General features: G+C 24.7%; 2 protein-coding genes across 5 annotated transcripts; one reads left to right on the top strand and one right to left on the bottom strand.

The window, feature by feature from the left end:
* The first annotated feature begins 778 nt into the window (after positions 1-778).
* Positions 779-5,538, top strand: LOC122848163 (protein PFC0760c-like). 3 transcript variants are annotated; one of them, XM_044146062.1, is made up of 5 exons: positions 779-1,065; positions 1,340-1,460; positions 1,544-1,843; positions 2,968-3,061; positions 4,665-5,538. In XM_044146062.1, the coding sequence occupies exons 3-5, from the start codon at positions 1,793-1,795 to the stop codon at positions 5,273-5,275; spliced, it is 756 nt and encodes a 251-aa protein (XP_044001997.1). In that variant the 5' UTR covers positions 779-1,065; positions 1,340-1,460; positions 1,544-1,792; the 3' UTR covers positions 5,276-5,538. The 3 variants fall into 3 exon arrangements, with proteins under 3 accessions (XP_044001997.1, XP_044001987.1, XP_044001980.1); XM_044146052.1 differs by lacking the exon at positions 1,340-1,460 and having other exon boundaries at positions 783-1,038; XM_044146045.1 differs by having other exon boundaries at positions 783-1,038; positions 1,340-1,843.
* A 4,782-nt stretch (positions 5,539-10,320) lies between these two features.
* Positions 10,321-21,850, bottom strand: LOC122848154 (polyamine-transporting ATPase 13A3). Of its 2 annotated transcripts, none has more exons than XM_044146031.1 (6): positions 21,198-21,850; positions 16,843-16,927; positions 16,536-16,763; positions 16,051-16,356; positions 15,730-15,934; positions 10,321-15,621 (listed from the first exon to the last, which is right to left on the bottom strand). In XM_044146031.1, the coding sequence occupies exons 1-6, from the start codon at positions 21,211-21,213 to the stop codon at positions 12,139-12,141; spliced, it is 4,323 nt and encodes a 1,440-aa protein (XP_044001966.1). In that variant the 5' UTR covers positions 21,214-21,850; the 3' UTR covers positions 10,321-12,138. The 2 variants fall into 2 exon arrangements, with proteins under 2 accessions (XP_044001966.1, XP_044001957.1); XM_044146022.1 differs by lacking the exon at positions 21,198-21,850 and adding an exon at positions 17,050-19,122.
* Between the last annotated feature and the right edge of the window lie 313 nt (positions 21,851-22,163).

Raw genomic sequence — 22,163 nt, 5'->3', positions numbered from 1 at the left:
GTTGTTTTTTCGTATATATTCTATATAGAACGGATTAGCCAAAGGCTCCAACGTAAAAAATTTAATTCAAAATTTAGTCACTTGTTGTTTACTATTCGTATATTCAAATAACAATTTATTAAATGGTCAATCGAAAATCGAAATAAACATATCGACAATTTTGAATTTATTGTAGTCAATGTAGTTTATATATATGATCCCCAAATAACTCTTTAAAGATGTACAAATTTATCTGGTAATATTACCAACATGGAATTGTAATTCTCAACAAAATATAATGGCAAGTCTTGAAAATAGTTTACCAATATTTTTAACAGTATATAACAACTCGTACTCAAATTAGAAAAATGTATAATGCATAGTTTATCAATTATCAATTGATTAAATGGTTGAAATAAAACCTTTTCAATTAAATTGGAAACCACTGTCGTGTTGGACATGAAATTATTTGTATATGATAAATTTCGATCACTGACTTTGAAAATTTATACAACAAATAATCAACAGTATTACTTAACAAATAATCCCTCCGGATTTCCTTTTTAAAATAAGCTTTTTTTATAATAAAATTTACGGAGAAATTTTGGAAAATTTCTGAGAAATTCATCGAGTTGTTCAACAGTGTTTCTGTTTGAATTTCCCTCTTCAAAATGGCCCCTTATAACTTGACATCAAATTGGAGCCACCTTGCTCTCCTCCCCACTGTAAAAAAAAAAAAAAACAAATTAATAATACCAAAAAATATATACTGAATAAAGAAAATATAATCGGTGAGAGCTCTGTCGTCACAGCTGCTTGTTATTTTTTTTTTTCTCCTATGTCATGTCCTGGTCGAAATCATCATCATCATCATCATTCTCTTGAGTATCAGAGAGACTAGCCAGACTTTATAGCAGTGTTGTGTGTGCAGTGTGCTCGTGCTTTCTCTCTCGTCACCTTCTCCTCTCTCGTGATATGTTTTATATATTCTTTAATAAAATTCACCTCTTGTATAGTTGTATATATACATCATACAAAATGCAGCAGTCAGAAATTGTGGTCAGTTCACTATGAGCCACCGACTTGGTGGGTCATTTTTTATTTTTTATTAATTCAACAATTTTTAATAATTCAATATTTTAAAATTTAAATAATTTAATAATCAATTTATTTATTAATACGACAATTTTTATTATTCAATTTATCATTTTGGAGTATTTATTAAAATTTTTTATTTCGAAATGATAAAATTTTTAAATTATGATTTAAAATAAGTTACGTTTTATAAGCAATTACATATAATTTAAGTAAACCATATTAGTTTTATTAATTTCAAATCAAAATTCTAAACTGTTTACAGGTTTTTTAAATTTTTTTCGCGAGTGATTTTAATAACTATACAGCAATTATGACAGATTTGTGATATATATCAGTCAATTGGCAAATCAAGTGTATCTCATCGTGATCTCATTATAAATCGTGTTTGTGTTTTTTATTTATACATATAATTATGTTTATATATATACACTTATACTTGATTAAGTATACTTTTACATATTCACAGTTAATAAGGTGAGAGAGAGAAAGAGAGAGTATACATGGACTGTGTGCTTCATTAGTGACATATTTTTTTGTCTCTTAATTAAAGTGCATTTCTTATAAAAATTGAGAAATTATAAATCCCTCTCTTGCTGTTTTTTTTTTTCTTCTTTGTTTTGCTTCCTTTTTATTACTTTTATTTCTCAACCCCTTTTCCCCTTTCCTGCCTCTTATTCTGTTCTCCACTGGTCCTCTTAACAAGTAGCGAGAGGGAATGCACATAAAAGAGAAGACAAGTGACATGATGGAAGACGCCATGTCTGAGGTAAAGATTTATTATTACACTTGATAATTATTATTTTATATCATATTTATTTTTTTTTTAAACTTCAAAAATTTTAAATGTCATTAAAGTATTTTTATTTGAATTTATTAATGCATTATTATTTTTATTATTAATTAGATAGTTAATACTAATCAAGTTTAAAATAAAAAATCTAATAATTAATTAATTGAATAGTAAAAAAATATATATATTTATGGCTTTTACCTTTCGGTGAATTTTTTTTTACATAATTTTATCTTATGTCAGTCATCAATTCCAATAAGTTTATATATATTTTCTTAAAGAAGTTAATAAAAAGAGAAAAAAAAGGCAATTTATTTGCAACAGTTCCAACATGAAGCCTCAAATTTTTAATGAAATCATTAAATCAATCTAAATTGAATTGCTGATTGGGAAGATTTTTATCTACTGAATTTTTTCCGATATATAAGATCTTAATTAGTCATATATATAAAAACAGTCTGAAATTCATCTGTGAAATTAAAAGTCTCTCGTAATGAATGTTAAAAATTAATATTACCAATTATTATTATTATTGTTGTTGTTATTATTATTATACTTTCTGAAAATTCGAGTAAAGATATTTTTATAACAACATCGATACTAACGCACCTGTCTTACAACTTCTATATCTGGTACGAGAAAAAAAAAAAAAAGTTTCATAATTTTACTTTGAGCTACCCTTTTTAATTTATACAATAACTTTTTCTTTATTTATTCAAAAGTTTAATAGCTTTTTTTAGAATAAATAATAAAGATAATATTCTTGATGGGGTCAAATGAAAATATTGTTTTTAAAAATCGTATATAAATTTCATAAAATAATAATAGAAATTAAAAAGTATAAATTTATAAAATACATCAAAAGTCCATTTTATATAGAAACTAATTACAAAACTTTTCTTCATTTAATTTATTTTAAATGAGATATTTTTTATATTCATAATTGAATAAAAGTTTTATAAATCGAGAAAAGCTATTTTTAAATTGAAAGGAAATTAATTTTAAAGTTAAAAATACATCAGATAATTTCATTGAGTGTATACAAAAATGAAATAAAAATGTAATGAGATATTAATAATTTATTTTTTTCTTTGTTTCAGGATACAATAATGGATTGTGAAGGTGATAGCAGTGGCTCAGATGATCTCGTTGACCGTGAGACTGATATTTCCAATGTAGCCTTAACAATTCATGGTTAATATATTTTTTATATATCTTTAAAATATAAAAACTGATCAGTATATATAAATTTTATATTTCAATATTTTTATTTCCCACAAAAAATCAATAAAAGAAAAAGGAAAAAAAAATTCTTGTGGACACTGTCAAGTTATTGATGAGAAGGGTATTTGTCCCAAGACTTTTTTGTACATTCAGAAAATAAAAAAAAAAAAAAAAACGATATTCTAAGGGGAATCTAAGGTGAAAAAGGTTCAAAAATTTACCCTCTTATATATTCTGACGTTGCAACAAACGTGGGAATACTATCTTGGCTTTGAAAAAATAAAAAAAACATTCCCAATTTTAAAACATGTAATTTAAAAAATAATAATTCACGAGATTTTAAAACTAATTTAAATTTTTATAATTTATCTATTATTTTATAAATTAAAAAACTGTATAGTAAACATTGTTATATCAAGAATATAAAATTATAAAACTTTCCAACACGATTCAGAGCTCTTTAAACTATTTAAAGTTCAAAAACATTTTTTTTTTTTTTTAACTTAAAAGTTATTGAATTAAAATTAAAAGTATCATCCAGCAAAATTAACAGATGTATTTTTTTCTACTCTAATTTTTTTTTCATTCAAAGTTAAAAATAAAAAGCAGTATTATTGTAAAAATATTAAATTTAAAACAAAAATATATTTCATACAATTTTAATGTTACAATAAATATTTTTCCTCTATTTAAAATAATAAATAAACATTTATTTTTAAATTCAATTTCAAGTTAATATAAAATTTATTCAATAAATGAGCATAGTATTAAATTACCCCAAAAATTAAGTGTAGATCGAAGATAATATTTATGTTAAATTTTACATTTTTTATTTCCAACAGTTTATGATGAAAAAAATTTAGAGATACGCTTTATAATAGCAATTTTTTTCTTTAGCATTCACGTTTTTTTTATTGCGTTTGGAATAACAATATAAATATACTAACCTGACTCAACAATTTATGAATATCAAATAATGTCTGGGTTGTTTTTTAATTCACCAACTCAATGAGTTAACAAAAAATTGGTAAAATGGTATTTAACTGATAAAAAAAAAAAATTGGTATACAAGATTATATATGGATCCCTTTTAAACGGTCAGGCTATAGCTTTAGTTCCCATGAACGATTATAACTCAACCGAAAAAGCATTGTATCCATATGCGTGAATACTAAACCCCTGGGAGTGCCCACTATATAAACGCCAAGAAATGCATTTTTAAATTTTTAGCCGATTCAATTTATTGAGGGGTTTTTATTTTACATGTATATATCTTTATGGCATTATATAAGCATTGGTCATCTAGCGGTTTTTATCATGTCATGAAGAAAAAATAAATAAATATTTCAAGTCAGAAAAAAATAGGGTGATAGAGACTCGTGCGAAATTTAAAAAAAAATTCATGACAGAGGACTTTGAATAAAAACAGGTAACAAGTAGTTATTCCCATGAAAAAAAAATTATAATAGCGTGATGTGATTCCCATGAGATCAAGAAAAATAATAAAAAGAAAAACTAGATATTTATTATTTTTTAAAACTTGAAATGATTTTGGTAATTTAAATATTTACAGGTGTAGCTGAAAGATTATTAAATCTTTTGGGTGTAGAAAATTCTGATGATGATGATGATAATGATGACTTACTGAGTTCATCTGAGGATGAAGGAGTTGATCTAGATGATGATAACAATGAAGATGATTTAAATAATTCAATAAACACAAAACTATTGCATCAATTAGCATCATCACTTACCCAAGAATTAAAACTTTCTCAACAAAAAAATTCATCATCCTGTAATACTGAATATTCATCACAAAATTTACAAGACAATGAAAATCAAAATATGGAATTAAGCCATGAAGTTAATAATCAAAATCAAAATTCAGATATTAAATTTGATAACAATTATTATTGTTCTGGACTTGATGATATTAAAGACAATCAAATATCTGAATATAATAATTTTGTATCAAATAAACGTTGTCGTTATGAGCAAAATTATCGTACAGATGAGCCTGAAGAAATTCCATCATCTTGGGATGTTGGCTGGGATGAGTGTACTGCTGAAGCTGTTAAATATCTTACAGAAGTTGAAGGACTTTCTCTACAACATCCAATTGTTCTAGCACTCAAAAGTCATTTGCAAGTTCAAAGAGACATGACATGCGTCCAGTTTACTTAATAAAATATAAAAAAAAAAAAAAGAAAAAAGACGTTCATCGCTGGATCGTGAACAAGATTCTTTGATTTCATATCAGCTATAACATATTAACAACATTTATCTAGTAATTGGCTGTCTTTTTTTTTTTTTTTTTTTGGTTTATTTGCATACTTTTTTTTTTAATTAAAATATTAATCAAATTTTGTAAATTTAACAAACAAGTGCAAATTTTTTCGCTTCGAAATAACAACTATTTGATTATCTCGATATTATAAACATCGCAGGGTCTTGAGAATGAAAAAAAAAAAAAATTGATTCAATCAATTTGTCTTAGGAGAATAATTTTTTTTTTCTTTTTTTATCATAAAATAATTTAATTTAATTTGTAAATATGTACAATAATAATCGATAAACCTATAAACATTGCATTATTACTTTTATATAAAAATAAATAGTCACTGTAGAAGTAATAAACTTATGTTGTTTTATTTAAACATATTCAATTATTTATTAAAAAAAAAAATTATATAGATATTACAACGAAAAGGAATTTAAATTAAAAATATTTAGACTATAAAAAAAAATAGAGACAGGAAGTTTGTTTTCTCGGCACGTAATCTTGTCCTAAAATTTTAAACTAAAAAAAAATAATAGTAATTTTTAGAAATATCCATTCATTCGTTGTAGAATTCTACGCCAATGGGGCATCTGGCGATTTGTAGCACATGCCATGCATCTGCTTCGAAAAAAAAAAATTAAAAAAAAAAAAAGGGAACCCCAGATCTGTTAAAGATCTCATTGCTAGGTAAAAGTAAAATTCATTCGAAAAAAAATTAGGAAAAAAATGTCTTAACAATCTTTCGAAAATACAAAATTAAATAGTAATAATATAAATTTTTTTTAGGTATCGAGAAAAAGGTTTGGTATATTAAAAATGAATATTTTATTGGCAATGCTGTATATCATTGATGGTTTCGTCAGATCTATTATAATTTTTTAAAAATTATTTTATATATTTATAGTAGTTGTTTGCTCACATTATTATTATAAAGCTATAACCACAGTTAATTACGATTTCAAACTCAGTTCGGTGAAACTAAAACTAATTAACCCATGTACTTTTAAACTCAAAAAATTTCCATTTTGTATGAATAATTACATTATAATTTTACAAGCTTATAATGTAAGCATATATTTTGCTTAAATTATTTTTATCATCTCAAAAATTAATCATATCGTTCAATGCATATTATTTCGAAATTTTTTTTAAATTTTATAATTTTATAATAAGAAAAAATAAATAAAAGTGAAATAAAGGGAGAGTTCTACATCCTGCTGCGATCATGGCTCCTGAGAAGTAATTTTTTTTTTTTTCTTCTTTTTTCTTAGCTTACTTTCTTTACCTTTTCAAATTTGGTCTTGATAGGTATTGCAGGCGTATAAGTGATCTGGAGCAAAAAAAAAAAAAAAACAGCTGTTTGCTTCGAAAACCAGATGGTTTACTCCGTCAGCTGCGGGGGTGAAAATATAAAAGGGTTGGAGAACCAAAATGCCGACATAATCAAGCTGCTTTAAATAATATTCATCCGGATTTTTATTTGAATTTTGAAAATAAAAAAAAAATTGATATTTTTAAAAATACTTTGGAATCAATATATCAACAATTTCATTATAGTATATAAAATAAAAATTTTATTTTGCCTTAAATTCAAAGCTTAGCGAGATGATATAAAATTTCAGGTTTTTTTTTTAAATTGAATATTACAAACTTTATTAATTTTACTTTTAAAAAAGAAATTTCTAATTTATTATTTATTAATTGCATAGCCTACTTTTGAACTGTACACTGTAAAAAAAATTATTAAAAAATTAAAAATGATTGCTTGAACAGTAATTACTGTGATGCAACTAAATTTTAGTCCTGCATGGTAAAAATTTATAAACAGTTTATACAGTATTGTTAGGTATTCATATTTTAATAATTGAATAAATTAATAAATTAATAATATTTATTAAATTCAATAGTTGTATTTCAATATCGAGTAGCACATAAATTTTTTCTTTTATTTTTAATAATTATTTTTCTTTACTTTTAGCATCATTGACATTTTTTATTAAAATTTTTTACTTTTCAATATTATTTTTTATTTTAATTTTTATTCTACAAATTTTACTTCAGCAACCCGATATTCAACATCCGTTGAGTTTAACAATTATTATAAATAATGGTCTAAGCAAATTATAAACGCTGACTATCATGGCAACCAGTAATTATGATTGGTCAAAAGATGTTTCCACTGAGGATCATCCCTTCTTTTATTTTAATTTTTATGCGAAATTTTAATTTTAATTTTTAAGGAGTTTCACTCTTACGACAACTTTTGTCTTATTCAAATCATAAATTAAATCAAATCATTTTTTATAAAATCAAATTCAATTAAATAAAATAATAAAGAGTTCTCTACCGATAGGATATTCTTAAACTACTACCATCAACTAGGCGATCATCCAGATTGACACGCTCTATAACAATATTGTCTTTGGGATATTCTTACATCAAGGTACATCTACTATTATACACATTCCCTCCTGACCCGTTACCCTGTAAGGAATAACAAAATAACTTTTATAAAAATACGTTAAATACCGAGTTGACTAAATTTTATTATTGTCAAATTATTAAATTATTAAATTTTATAGTTAAACATTCTTTCATTCTTTTTGTTATGTCATTAGTTTAATTTAACTTGGTACGTAACAGTATAATAAGATTCTATTTTATAAATGATAAAAATTAAAGAGCAATATGCATTTGTAATATTCTCTGTCATAATTTTGGTTGAAATTTTTTATAAAATGTAAAAACCACCATGCTATAGAATACTAATTTCTAATCTTCGTTGCCTCAAAAATTAAAAACCAAATGAGTTGAATTTTATTTTTAAAAAATTACTGAATCTTTTCTTCCACGTGTTTATTCCAAAAAAAACATCACAAAGATCTTCAGATAGCTACAAAAAAATAATAATTCTTAACAATGAAAATAACACATATTAATATTATTTCGTGATGAAACTTTAAGTCGAATACTTCCGCCAGCTGGTATTTGAGGGTAGACTGTATATAAAATCAAAAGGTGCACGTGCCTTATATATGTATACATATTTATACGGTATTTTAAAAATAAAATAATTTCTACACTAATTAGTAATTATATTTAAAGAATTGAATATTGTGTTCATCAGGTTTTTAATGACCAAAATGTGCTTGAAAATATTTTCAAACACAATAAAGAAATATTTTTTAAATTAATTTTTTTTCTAGTTTTCTATATTTAGACATGTTTTAAATAAAGAAAAATTGATCATAATCATTTTTCTAAAAAAATTTTATTCCCTATAAAAATTAAACTACGCTTTTCAAAATAGGAAAAAAAAAAAAAAAACATCTATCAATCTATGAATATAATGTTATAACAGCAACCCTCATGAATTTTAATTGTATAAATATATTTATATAAATTTTTAAACCCATATGTATATATAAATTTAGTTGTTTGGATTTACTGATCGATCTTGACTGGAAAAATTTTTTTTACAAAGAAGAAAAAAGAAATAAATTACTATTAAATCGAAATAATCTATCTTGTTTTAGATAATTTATTTATCAAGTATAAACATCATTATAGTTTGCAGAATAATTTTATAAAATATATTAAATTAATAATTAAAAAATAATTAGAAAAACAATTTATTTTCTTTAAAAAAAAAATGTCTTTAATTTAGTAAATAATTATTGAAACACAGAAATGTTTTTTGGTCATTGTAATTAAATTTTTTCAAGCTGCCGAGTATAAATTTTAATAAAAGCATAAAATTAAGTTACATAAATGCCACTCAGAATTTGAAAGGACCCACTCGCTGGCGATATTTTTATAATAAAAAAAATACAAAAAGGGCACGAGGGTACACATAATATCCCATATGGCTCCCACATTTGCAGTTGTTGTTCATAGAGAGAGGGGGTGTCCACGGGAGAGACACGACCCTAACACAGCAACAATTTAGTCCAGTTAGTTTGACTCTGTTACTGTCAGAATACGCATTAACTCTGACTTATTATTTTTAAAAAATATATATATTAACTCCTGCTACTTGTAATTTTTGCAAAGAAAAACAAAAATACATTTTACTCCGAAAAAAAATTAAAGTTGAAAACTTTAAATCCACACAATTAAAGGTGAGCAAACAATCAATAAAATTATAATACCATTTCATTTTTATTTTAAATTTTATTCAATTTATTTGTGTAAAAAAAAAAATTAAATTCATGTGTGTGTGTGCTGAAAGATGAGAGAAATAATAGAATAAATTGATTATGAATATTGTGATTGTGTGAGATATTTATATTACGGGTGAATCCTTAAAAAAAAAATCTATTCTGTATGTATGCTGCAACTACATGACCAAAGTATTGATTTTAATGATACTCGGTGGGGAGTTTTGTATATGAAATGTCTACACCGCATTCTGCAAACATTGCCCATACTATTTCAATATTATAATTTATAAAAAATTAAATGCAATTGAATTTTATTGTTATTTTTTTTTCAATGCAGATGATACCAGATATTCAAAATGCTTGCAAAGAAACAGAGTCAACATTGACTGGACAAGAAGTTGAGGATAAAACACGATTACAATCGGAAGAAGAAGATGAAGTTACAATGACAATAACAGCTTGGATGAGATATCAAAAATTTATGGAAATGATTGAATTAAGGGGTCTTGAATATAATAAAAAAATAGCAATTGATGCAATGTTTCGTGGAAACGATTTGGTATATATGAATCGTTGATGAAAACAATTTAAATATTTAATTGTTATTTAAGAGAATTTTTTTTATTAGTTTGTATGTTCTAATTAAATTTATTAGTCCACGAGCGTTGTATGTTAGAGAGAGCGAAAGAATATAAATTTCTTTTGGACACATGGTGTGTGCTAAAAGAATATTAACATAACTGCAATATCTTTATCAATAATTAAGCTATTGGAAAAAAAAAAAACTGCAATTTTGTTCGAGACAAACAGCTTCTTAGAATTTTTTTCTAATTCGACTGGTAGTTTAAATACTGGACAATTAATTTGTTGATAAATTTTTTTTACATCGAGCAAGACAATAGAATGATCAGGAAAAATATAAAATTCAAAAAATAGATAAAAGTTTAATTATGTAATTATAGTTTAATGAAAATGTGAGAAAAAAAAAGTATAATTATAAAAAAAAAACATCAAAGATTTTCAGAAATGATAAACATACCAAACTTTATGTTCAGCTAGTCATACAGAGTTAATACATCACTGTACAAACAAAAGTTTAACTGGAGATTGTATCTTTAAATATAATTATGAGTCATAGTAAGTTAAGAATGAACGGAACAGGCTCCCCTAATCAAGTAGTTGCAAAAGTTAAGTTGTTGATTTACTTTTGACAATTGGCATACAGATAGTTACATAAATCTAATAAAATATTGCAATTTTTTTTTTGTTATACTAAAATCAGCCTTTAATTATTGTAATAAAATCACTTCATAAACAAATTTTTTAAAGTTAAATTCATAATAATTTATTAAATAATAAAATATATTATTATAAATTTTTTAACTATCTGCCGTGATGATTTTTTATTGTATAAATAAGTAATAAATTAGTATTTTTTTAAATTAAATTTATAATATACCTTTGGAAAATTAAATAATTCTTGCCAGTATAATACTCAAAAAAAAAAAAAAAATGATAAATAATTTTTTTAATATTTGATATTATTATTAGTAATTAGAAAAATTCAGTGCAAATTTTTAAGCATAAATCGAACGCTAATATAATATCTAGTCAAATTTAAATTAAAACAATTATTATAAACATACAAAGAGAATTTTATTAATTACCAGTTTCCTAGTAATAATAATTCATCTGTTTAAAATATTATTATGTAATTAAAATAAATAATATATTATTAGACCAAAAAAATTCGTTCAATGGGTACATTTTTATTTGACTAGTCATAAATTTGTTTTTTTAAATTGTATAATTTTCGTTCAACAGCTATATTGTATAATTGTATAATTGTATATGCAAATCACATATTTTATCTAATCCCTGAAAAAAAAAAAAAAAAATCATAAAAACAAAGAGATTAATCAAGTAACTTAGTTATCAGTTATTTTTTTTTTTTTTTAACAAATAATTTTCATGCACCTGGCATGTGAATCAATCAAACGTAATTATCAATTTTTTTTTTTTTTTTTACATTTATTTACTTTATCTATGTTGTTTATTTGACATACAATTTTTCTAAACACATTATTATTTATTCGTTTATTTAATTTCTTATTAAACACATTTTTTTCTAATCAGATGGAATAACAATAAAACAATTAATGCAAATTGATCCCATCTATGTTCTGTGTTATTTATCACACATTATTTAACTATTCATTTTTAAGTATATTATAATAATTATTACAATTTAATTTTTATTAATAATGAATTGTATAGATTTTACTTTTATTGAATAATACTTTATCAACAAATACTAGTTTATCTATTTTGTATTTATTGTGTCAATGACTCATTGAAGATCAAAATGAATCATCAAGAGATCATTGTTAATCGGCAGAGATAATTATCAGTTTTATTTTTGAAATTTATTTGTACGAAAATTTCAAGGAAAAAAAAATTAGAGAAATTAAAAAAAAAAAATTAAAATCAACATCTAAATGCACAATGATTATTATGTTGACATCTCTAATTGATAATCTAAAATTTAGCACCATTCTTATGAAGATTATCAATTTATTAAATGATATAATTTTGATAATATCTCAGGATGGTAAAATATCAAGTTCAAGAACGCTTTGTGTACCATTAGATATTGAATTATCATGATTTGAATTGTTGATAAATTTTTGATTTTGTTGGCTAATTTGATGATTTCTTGGTAGTGTTGCAATTGTATTAAGTTTTTTTAATCTATTTGAATAATTAATTTGTTTATTTTTTTCAATTTCATCATCACAATAAATACGTTTTTCTGATTCTGAATTATGTCGTCGTTTTGTTATTAAATCAAGTTTTGGTTGTTTTATTTTATTTAATTCACGATCTTCTAAACATATTGGTACTTTAGACATTGACACTGTATCTCTTTCATTATAAAATAATGATCTTGGATTTAACGTAACTTCACGAACAGATCCAAATCTATTAAAGTCAGCTGATATTACTGGACTATTTAAAAAACCAGAATCTGGTTGATAAATTGAATCTGGTATTTTTTTTTCAATTTTAATTTCAGTAACAGTATTTTGTCTAATTAATATATCTGGTGCTGCTTCTGGTAATGGTTCTTGTGATAATGGTGGCCACTTATGATTATTACCAAGATCTCTTTCAATAGCAAGAAATTTTTTTTTTGATTTATCAATATCATGCCATTGATATCTCCATTTTTTAACAATAACATAATCAATAATAAAATATTCAACAAATAGAGCAATAACAAAATTTACAAATCCATAAACAATTAATATAATTTTAAATGGTAATTCATTTGGTACTTTAAGTTCAAAGTGTTCTTTAACTTTTTCCATTGGATCAATAGCAAGATATATTGAAAATAATGTTAATAATGTAAGTGAACCAAGTAGACCATAATTTGTAAATATTGATTTACGATATGGTTGACCCTTTGAAAAAACAATTGCAAGTATAATATATTGCATTGATGAAATAATAAATATTGCATAATTTTCATAACATTTTGTTTCTTCTGTATCTGATGTTGTATTTGCAATAAATGGTGTAAACCATGACATTTGTTGTATATGCCAAAAGCTTATAAATTGAAATATAGCCACAATAACAAGTTGAAGAAATAAACTAAGAATTGGTGATGTACTTATTAAACTAGTTAATGGTGGTCTTTTAGCTAATGGTCCATCATAAGCTTCAGTATTACCACCAAAATAAGCAAATGCTGATATTATAAAAAGATCAATATAAAGAAATTCCATATCAGTTAAATTTGATCTAACACTGTATAATATCATCACAGATATAAATTGTATTAGTGAATAACCAGCCATATATTTAAATATACTTGTTGATGTTACTAATGCAGCACGACCCTCTTGTATAACTGATAATACACATGATATATTTGTTAATTTACTTGTAAATGGTGATGCAACTGATGATTCAGTATCTGATAATGATATACCAATATGAGCTGCTCTAAGTGCTCCACAATCATTAGCACCATCACCAACCATTGCAACATAATATCCTAATGATTGAAATTCTTGTACAAGTTGTTGTTTTTGATCTGGTGACATTCTTGCAAATATTGCACCACGTGTTACTAATTTTGGTATTAGTTCTGGATAATGATTTTTAATTGTTGTCCATGTTGTACCAGTCATTGAAAATATATATTTATTACTTGAATAAATATTATTATCAGTTAGATATTTGTCATTATCACCACCACCACCACCAACATTTGTTGCATTTGTAAATGATCCACTTTCAATTGTTTCCAATGATGCAATACTATTTAAATCAGTCATTTCACTTATACTTCCTTGTCCAATAATTGGTGACATTGGACTTGATTGACTATTACTTTTTGTAAAATATAATTGTGGTTTTGTATTATTTTGATGTTGCATTATTGAAGAAACAGCAATTACTGATATTTCTGGTTTAATCATATCACAATCTCTTGCAACAGATAATGCTGTTAACATATTATCACCAGTAACCATAACTATTTTAATATGTGCACGATTTAATTTTTCAATAGCTGGTGTTGTTTCTGGTTTTAAACGATTTTCTAATATAACAAATGTTAAAAATGTTAAATCTGATTCAGCAATTTCACGATTCATACGTTGTACTTTTGGATATGATAATTTTGTAAGTGTTTTATGTGCTAATGCAATAACACGATATCCTTCAGATGTATATTCTTGTAATATTGATGAAAAATTAGTTGGTATTGATTCAGGTTTTGATAAACTTAATATCATTTCTGGACTACCTTTACAATAAACTTCATAATGTGATGCACCTAATGTTCTTGTAATAACACTCATTCTTTGTAAACTTGATGTAAATGGAAATTGTCTAACAATACCAATTTGTAATCCTTGTTCTTCATTTATTTCATTATCAGATATTGCAAAATTACTCAATGAAATATTATCATCAATAATATCAGATGATGTTATTGAATTTTGTTGTTGTTTTAATGGTGTTATTATTGAATCATTTTTATTTTTTTTTGGTGTTAAAAAATTATTTTTATCTTGTGGTGGTTTAACAATTGTTGGAAACATCATAGAAAATTTTGTTGTATCAGAAACATCAGGTTCTTCAAGTATCCAACCAGTTGATTCAAACATTTTTAAATCTAATGGATCACCAACTAATTGACCATCAATTATTGTTATACCATGACAAGTTGCCATACCAATAATTGTTTCATCAATTGATATATTTGCTATATCTTTTTCTGGTGTTATAAATTTTTTTTCAATTCTACGTACAATACCCCACATATCAAGACCATCTTCAGTAAGTGTACCTGTTTTATCAAAACATATACAATTAATTGAACCAGCAACATTAATTGCACGTGGACTTGTACAATATATTTTTTTTTTTTCAAGACGACGTTGTGCAACAAAACGTCCAACGCTCATTGCTGTTGGTAATGCTGGTGGTATAAGTATTGTATATAAATCAAGTGCTCTACGTGCAATTTCTGATACTGGTTGTATACCTTCTATTATTTTTGTAATAACAGTATATATTACACCAATATTAGCAATAACAGCTAATAATGCTACAAATTTATATGAATCTTGTTCAAATTTAAAATCAACTGGAGCAGGATACATTATTGAACGTACAAGTTCACCTTTACTTGTATCAAATGATGTTCTAACAACAACAGCTAATACTTTTTCACCACCAAAATAACGTGTTTGTATAATTTTTGTACCACAAAATAATGTATGACGTGCATGTTCTTTAGTATCATATGTTATTTCATTTGATGATGGTATTGGTGTTTTAGTGACTGGTACTGATTCACCGGTTAACATTGATTCATTTAATATACAATTACCAGTAAGTAATACAGCATCACATGGCATTAAACAACCATGTGGTGGAATAACAAGAATATCACCTGGTACAAGACGTTCAGTTGTTATTGATTCTGTTTTTCCAGTTGTACGATCAATCATTACTGTTGCAACATCCGATGAATGAAGAGTTGAGCGTAATTTGCGTTGATTCTATTATTATTATTATCATCATTATCATGAAAATAAAGAGAAAAAAAATTATATATTTAATTGATAAATAACTGATGGCAATTACTTTTTTTCAATTTTACAACTTACTTTTTGTGTTTGACAGACTTCCATAAAAATTCCTATACCAGTCATAGTCATGATAACAGCAGCATATTTATAATAATTATCACATAGCCACAAAATAAAACTAAATATTTGGAAGACATAGAATGGATTTAAAATCTCACAACCCAAAAGAGTTAAAAAAGATTTTACTGGAATAATCATTTCGTTATTTCCATAAACAATTTTTCTGTAAATTAAAAAATAATTATTAGTCATTTAACATTTTATTAGTGTTTATTGTAATAGCTAATTGCATGCTGAGTATATTTTAATTGGCAAAAAGAAACAATTTAATTTAATTACCGTAAAAATTGTTCGTGTTCGCTTAAACCAGGCATTTGATGTAATGTTGACAATAGTACATCATTATCAAGGCCAATTAACTTCATAAATTCAGATCTTTCGTTGTCCCATATATAAGTAACTTTTTTACATTTAAATGTTAGGATTGATGATACTTGTTTAAAATTACCACCATAAAGATGAATTGATAAAGTCGGTGGAATTTCATCTTTTTTTGTAGCAATTGTTGTATCAATTGGTTCATCTTTAGTTGCACAATCAGTCACTGGTTCATCAATCAAACATTTTTTATTGATTGAATTTTTTCTAATTTAAAAAAAAAAAATATATATATAAAGATAATTATTATTAAATTTTTAATTGTTACAATGGCATTTTAAGTTGTATTAAAGTTTAGGAAAATTTATATATTTTCTCATTCGGGAAAATAGAGGACGTGTATGTAGACTTGCCAGTTAATTTATCAAATTAAAATATCAACTTACACAACATCTTCAGCGACAATTGTATACAATTTTTTAACATAATGACTGGCATGTTTTCCTTGAAATCTTTCAATAAGAAGAACAGTGTCAGCTTCTTCCAGAGGACACTTGGAATGAGTGAACATAATCATTAGATGAGGAATCCAATGAAATATGAGTCGGAGTAATCCACAAGTAAGCACTATTAAAAGCCATGTTAAAAATGTATGCTTTTTATTTCTCCGGTATCTGAAAGTAATTAAAAAAAAAATGTAAATAAATAATCTCAACTAGTAATTTATTTTTTTTTTTTTGATTATCAACAAACCCATAAATTTCCATTTGATCTTCTTTGCCTGGATTGATATAATCAACACCATTTTTAAGATGTGAAAGACCATTGCCTCGAGTTCCTGTAACAATATAAAATAAAGTAAATTTAACTTATAGTAATAAATATAAGTTTTTCTAGCAATGAAAACTATAATTGATTTAAACAAAAAAAAAAATTCTAGCTTGAGGAAAATATTCTTACCCTCAAGTAGCTCTTTTATTTGCTCTCTCTGGTTTTCATTGCGTTTATCATTATCACGATTACCAAAAACACTGTATGCATTTTTAGCAAAATTTAAATTTAATTTATTTGGTGCAGCAGGCATGATGAATTTTTTAAAAACAAATAAAAAAAAAAAAAGCAAAACCAACCACTCGAAACACTATTTAAATTATTGTCTTGTACTTAAATTATTTATCTTATTTATGCTTAATATTATTTTTTATAATTATTATAAATTATCAATTTTAAATATTGACTGACGAAGATGGCAAATTGATTATCTGATACTTGTTTGTTTGGTAAATAGCATGAGTCTATTAACTAATGACACTACATTTAGATCAGGTAAATTTTTTAATTTTATGATTCAATCACTGTCAAGCAGAAACCCCATCTGCTACCGACACTGATAACCTGCCATCTTTAAATATTTTTTAAATAATTTTTTTTTGTATATTATTAAAAAATTCATTGAAATTTTTTATGATAAAATACAAAATAATTTCTTGTTTTTGTTGATGATTGTATAATTAATTGGTGGGTGCTATCGATTGTTATTCGATATTGTTGATTTTTTAATTTTATGTCAGTCACCAGGATCTGTAAGTTTTCGCCAGCCAATTAGTGGCGTTATTACTGCTCGTTCACCCTCACTCATACCGCGTTCCAATCCCAATTGATAAATGTCTTTTGTTTCCAATGATTTCCAATCACTGCTACTTGATAAAGCTGATGATGATGATATTAATTTGACGTTAATTTCACCTGTCAATATTATTTTATTTACTTTTGATCTGTATGATTTTCTTCCAGCTACCCAATCACAACTTCTGACAGCCACAATTTTATTCTCGTACCACCCTTTTTTTCCTCTAGTTGATCTCAAATACATAACGGTTTATAAATATCGTTTTTAATTGTCGTATATTATTATACAATCGACAAAATACTTTGTTTGACCTCGTTCTCAATTTTATATTCAAAAAAACTATTTTAAATAAATTTTTTACTTGAATATATTTTTACTTGGTAATAGTTAATGTTTGTAAATCACGATAAGACAATTCTTAACTCACAAGAAACAACAATGAAGGTATAACAATGATAACATATCAAAGTCCAATATATATTATTTTTTTTTTTAAAAACAAATTTTCAAGCAACACGAAACAATCATCATAAATAAAATTTATAATAATAATTATCTAAATATAGCTAATTGTTGTATGTTAAAAAAGAAAAAATCTATTTTTACTTTTTCACTGAATTTAGAAAAAAAAATAATAATTTATGATTAATTTTATAAATATATATATATGTTATTTCGTATGTTGACGTAATTCGGCAGCTGGTTTAATATACCAACTCTTTTTTTTTTTTTTTTTCTCACATTTGCAAAAGGAAAAAAAAAAAATCTAAATAATTTTTTGTATCAAAATTATATTGAATAATTAATGTTTTTCATTAAACACAATCATAATTTTTAATTTAATAATATTTTAAGTAAATAATAATTAAATAAATAAATAAAATAATTCAGATGATTCTTTTTAATAATTTACCCGATTCAGGACTTCTAAGTACAGAAAATACGGAGCAATAGTTCATACCCGACATTTTATTCATGCTGGTTATAATAATTAAAATTCACATAGCTAATAATAATGTCATTAAAAAAAAGTAATTATTAAATATATCACACACACTCTTAAAAAATTTATTTATTTAAATTTTTAACACTTGACACTATTATTTGGTTGTGAACATGCTAATGTTGCACAAAATTTACTCCGATATTTGAGGAATTTAGTTGAGTAAGTAATTTATTAATTTAATAAAAAAAACATTTTACGAAGTAAATTTTAGAAACCAACTGAATCAACATATAAAACTATTTAAAAAATTACAGTATTGATTACTGATTGTACAACAAAGTATAATTTGACCATGAATCGGATAACATCAGATCTCACCGAGTATCGAAAAAGGTCTGTGAGTATTGGTAAGTATTGCAAATTGCAATTTTTAGAACGCTGATTCACTTGTCTACAGACTCACATTTATTTTATGCATGTGCATGACTGCATGTGCATGTGTATCAGTGTGTTAAAGTGCTAAAAAAATGGCGTCAATCGTAGGTATTGAAGAGAGAGAGAGAGAGGATGCAGGTGCGCGCATGCGTTTATCAGTGTACAATTTCAATGGATAAAAAAAATTAATCAAGCCCAAAAAAGCATTTTTTATATAAAAAAACTACAGAAATTATTGAAAATTTATATGATTCGATTGATAAATGCCTTGCATGATAGAAACCACCCTGCAACTTCGACAAAATTCACTAGAAACAACTAGACTTTCTAGTGAAATCTGGGGTTTTCTGGTAATAAATTATATTTGTAGCAAGAACTTGCATGGAAAACTTGGATAGTGGATAACACTCTTAACAATCTGCATTTAAAATTTCTAAATTAGAATTTAGCATATTTTTTGTATTTTTTTTTTACTGAATTCGGAAATTAACTTATTTTTTCAACTGTATTCTGTCATTATCTTAAGGTAATTTTTCGTTTTTTCTAATCAGAAAAAGTATAGAAAAATAATCATATGTTCAAATCAATAAAATAAATAATAATAAAAAATAAATAATATTAAATGTACTCGCTGATTTACAAAGCATGAGCAATTGGAATCCTTCTGTCTTTTTTTATCCCAGTACGTATAACTATTCACCATGGTGCAAATATTATTTTAGACGTTCTTCCAGAGTTTCTAAGTAATTGAGACTTCAGGAGAATTCATAGATAAATTCCGGAAAAATATTTTCACTATAAATAATTATTAACTGCAAAAAAATTACTGCGCGAAATTTTGACGAAAATTTTGTTAGTTATAGTCAAATATTTTTCAATCTTTTAATTAACAAATTATGATCTCTAAGTTCCTCTATACTATATTGTAAATAAAATAAACTAATATAATAATTTGACGGTCATTGAAAGATTACAACAGACAATGTATGAGTTGAATGGGTTATTCTGCTATGTTTGTTCAATAGTTTAATTTGTCTTATTTGAACGCGTACGAAGACACATATAATATCTTTCTATATGACAGAAAATTGTCTATAAAAGACGAGCAATGATCTTATGAATATTTGCATATATAAGATAAATATGTTTTGAAATATTATTGTATATATACAAAACACTAACAATAAAATTAATAAAACAATTGAAAATAAACAACAAAGAATTAAAAACAATTGTTTATTAGCTACTTAAATTTCTTTAAAATTGAATAAATTCATATATCGATAAAAAAATAATATCCTTATAGATTTTCTGTATATTTTTTTTTCATTAAATTTTTTAATTTTTGTTATACTGATAATAAATTTTATTCTATTTTTAAAATATCATAAATGACGTTTATAATATGAACTAACTTATTCATTTTAAAAAACACAAATTATTATGATAAGCTATGACTTTTAAAAATATAATATCAGTAATGAATATTAAGAAAAATAAATTTAATAAATTTTTTAAATAATATTTGTTTCAATATATTATAAAAATTTTCCTTGGTTATAAATTATAATTAACGATATACAAAATAAACAAAAATTTGATGGATTGCATTTTAATTAAATTGAGTGTTATGAAATAATTTATTCTCTTGTTTGCAATATGTACCTCATTACCAACTATATGCACTCGTTAGCGATAATCTTGGGGTCACATATTCACAACTTACAGCATCTTAAAACTGATATAAAGTTGTGTAATATTTTATTGAAAAACATCAAATATAAACATGCATATATGTATATATTTTTCTTGACTAATGAATTTTGAATATTTTTAAAAAAGTAAAAGTCAAACACGATGTGATTCTTTTATTATCTAAGCGGTTTTGTTCAGGGTCATTTAGTCAATTAAGAATTATCAGTTTTGGTTTTTTTATTTTATTTTTTATTTTTTTTCAATAGTCAAGATTGTTGATGGATGATTAAGACAAAAACTAACTCGTGAGTGGCCACAAAAAACTATAGACATTTTAATATTTAGTATAAAATTCATGACATTATTATAATAAATTGTTAAATAATGATTAAATAATTTTACCGTCCATGATATCCATGATGAATTGATAATTTAAACTGTTGCACCCTCAGAGACCACACTCAATTTGTCAAGAGTATATTTTTTTTTTTAATTTTTTCTTAAATTTACAATAGAGAATAAAACTAGATAAAAAAAAAAAAAAAAATCTACGTAATTTACATAATATAAAACAGGTTAGAGAAAAAAAAAAAAAAAAAAAAACTTATTTTCGTAAAAACTAGAAAATATCACATTCCTTAGTTTGTTACAGCACGAGTACTGGCTCGAATTTAAAATCCGTTTGCTATTTCAATGTAACTACATGATAACCGACCCGCGGAAATAAACGTATTGCATAAAAATTAGTTGAAAAATATATAGCATGCAAGTTAACACGTGTGTAAATATTTTTTAAATCATTTTTACAAAGTAGCCACGTAAAAGTCGAGTATATCCATTGGCACCGATATCACTACTGACCGACAATGTTTGATAATTTCGAGGCTCTGTCTGATGCTCGTTATCTGTGACGTATTCTCCAACTTCAGTGACCAATGAATCTTTCTTGTGCATGTACTCATTTATATATATGTGACTGTTAAATAGCTACTCGAGCCAATCCATTATATATACATATGTATAGTACATACACATAGATATAAGACCTATAAATATTTTTTTTATATAATATAATTTGAAAGGAATTACTGCAACGATGAGTATTATCTGCAAATGACTTTTGGATGTATAGCAAATTGTTAATTAACAACAATTGCCTCAATGTAAATTTTTTTGAGTACGTTAAGCATGTGTGTATTTCTATGTGTTGTGGTTTGATGGCTGGGGATGTGTGTGTGTGTCATTTAGTCACCTGACAACAGGTGTATAAAAAAAAAAAGTATATATATTTATAAACGGTGAAAGTGTGTGTCCCAATCAAACGTAAAATATGAATTTGAAAGTTTAATCGTTGAAATTAATGATAAT

This window comes from Aphidius gifuensis, linkage group LG1 (genome assembly GCF_014905175.1).
Source record: "Aphidius gifuensis isolate YNYX2018 linkage group LG1, ASM1490517v1, whole genome shotgun sequence".
NCBI classification, from domain to species: domain Eukaryota; kingdom Metazoa; phylum Arthropoda; class Insecta; order Hymenoptera; family Braconidae; genus Aphidius; species Aphidius gifuensis.
Note: the sequence above shows the minus strand (reverse complement) of the source record. Positions and strands in the feature narration are given on the sequence as shown.

Excerpts from the sequence above, each read along its gene's own strand:
- LOC122848163 (XM_044146062.1), top strand. The coding sequence starts at position 1,793 with ATGCACATAAAAGAGAAGACAAGTGACATGATGGAAGACGCCATGTCT. Across the intron at positions 1,844-2,967 it reads TGGAAGACGCCATGTCTGAG|GATACAATAATGGATTGTGA; the intron begins GTAAAGATTTAT and ends TCTTTGTTTCAG. Across the intron at positions 3,062-4,664 it reads TGTAGCCTTAACAATTCATG|GTGTAGCTGAAAGATTATTA; the intron begins GTTAATATATTT and ends AAATATTTACAG.
- LOC122848154 (XM_044146022.1), bottom strand. The coding sequence starts at position 17,173 with ATGCCTGCTGCACCAAATAAATTAAATTTAAATTTTGCTAAAAATGCA. Across the intron at positions 16,764-16,842 it reads GATCAAATGGAAATTTATGG|ATACCGGAGAAATAAAAAGC; the intron begins GTTTGTTGATAA and ends AATTACTTTCAG. Across the intron at positions 15,622-15,729 it reads AAGTCTGTCAAACACAAAAA|AATCAACGCAAATTACGCTC; the intron begins GTAAGTTGTAAA and ends TAATAATAATAG.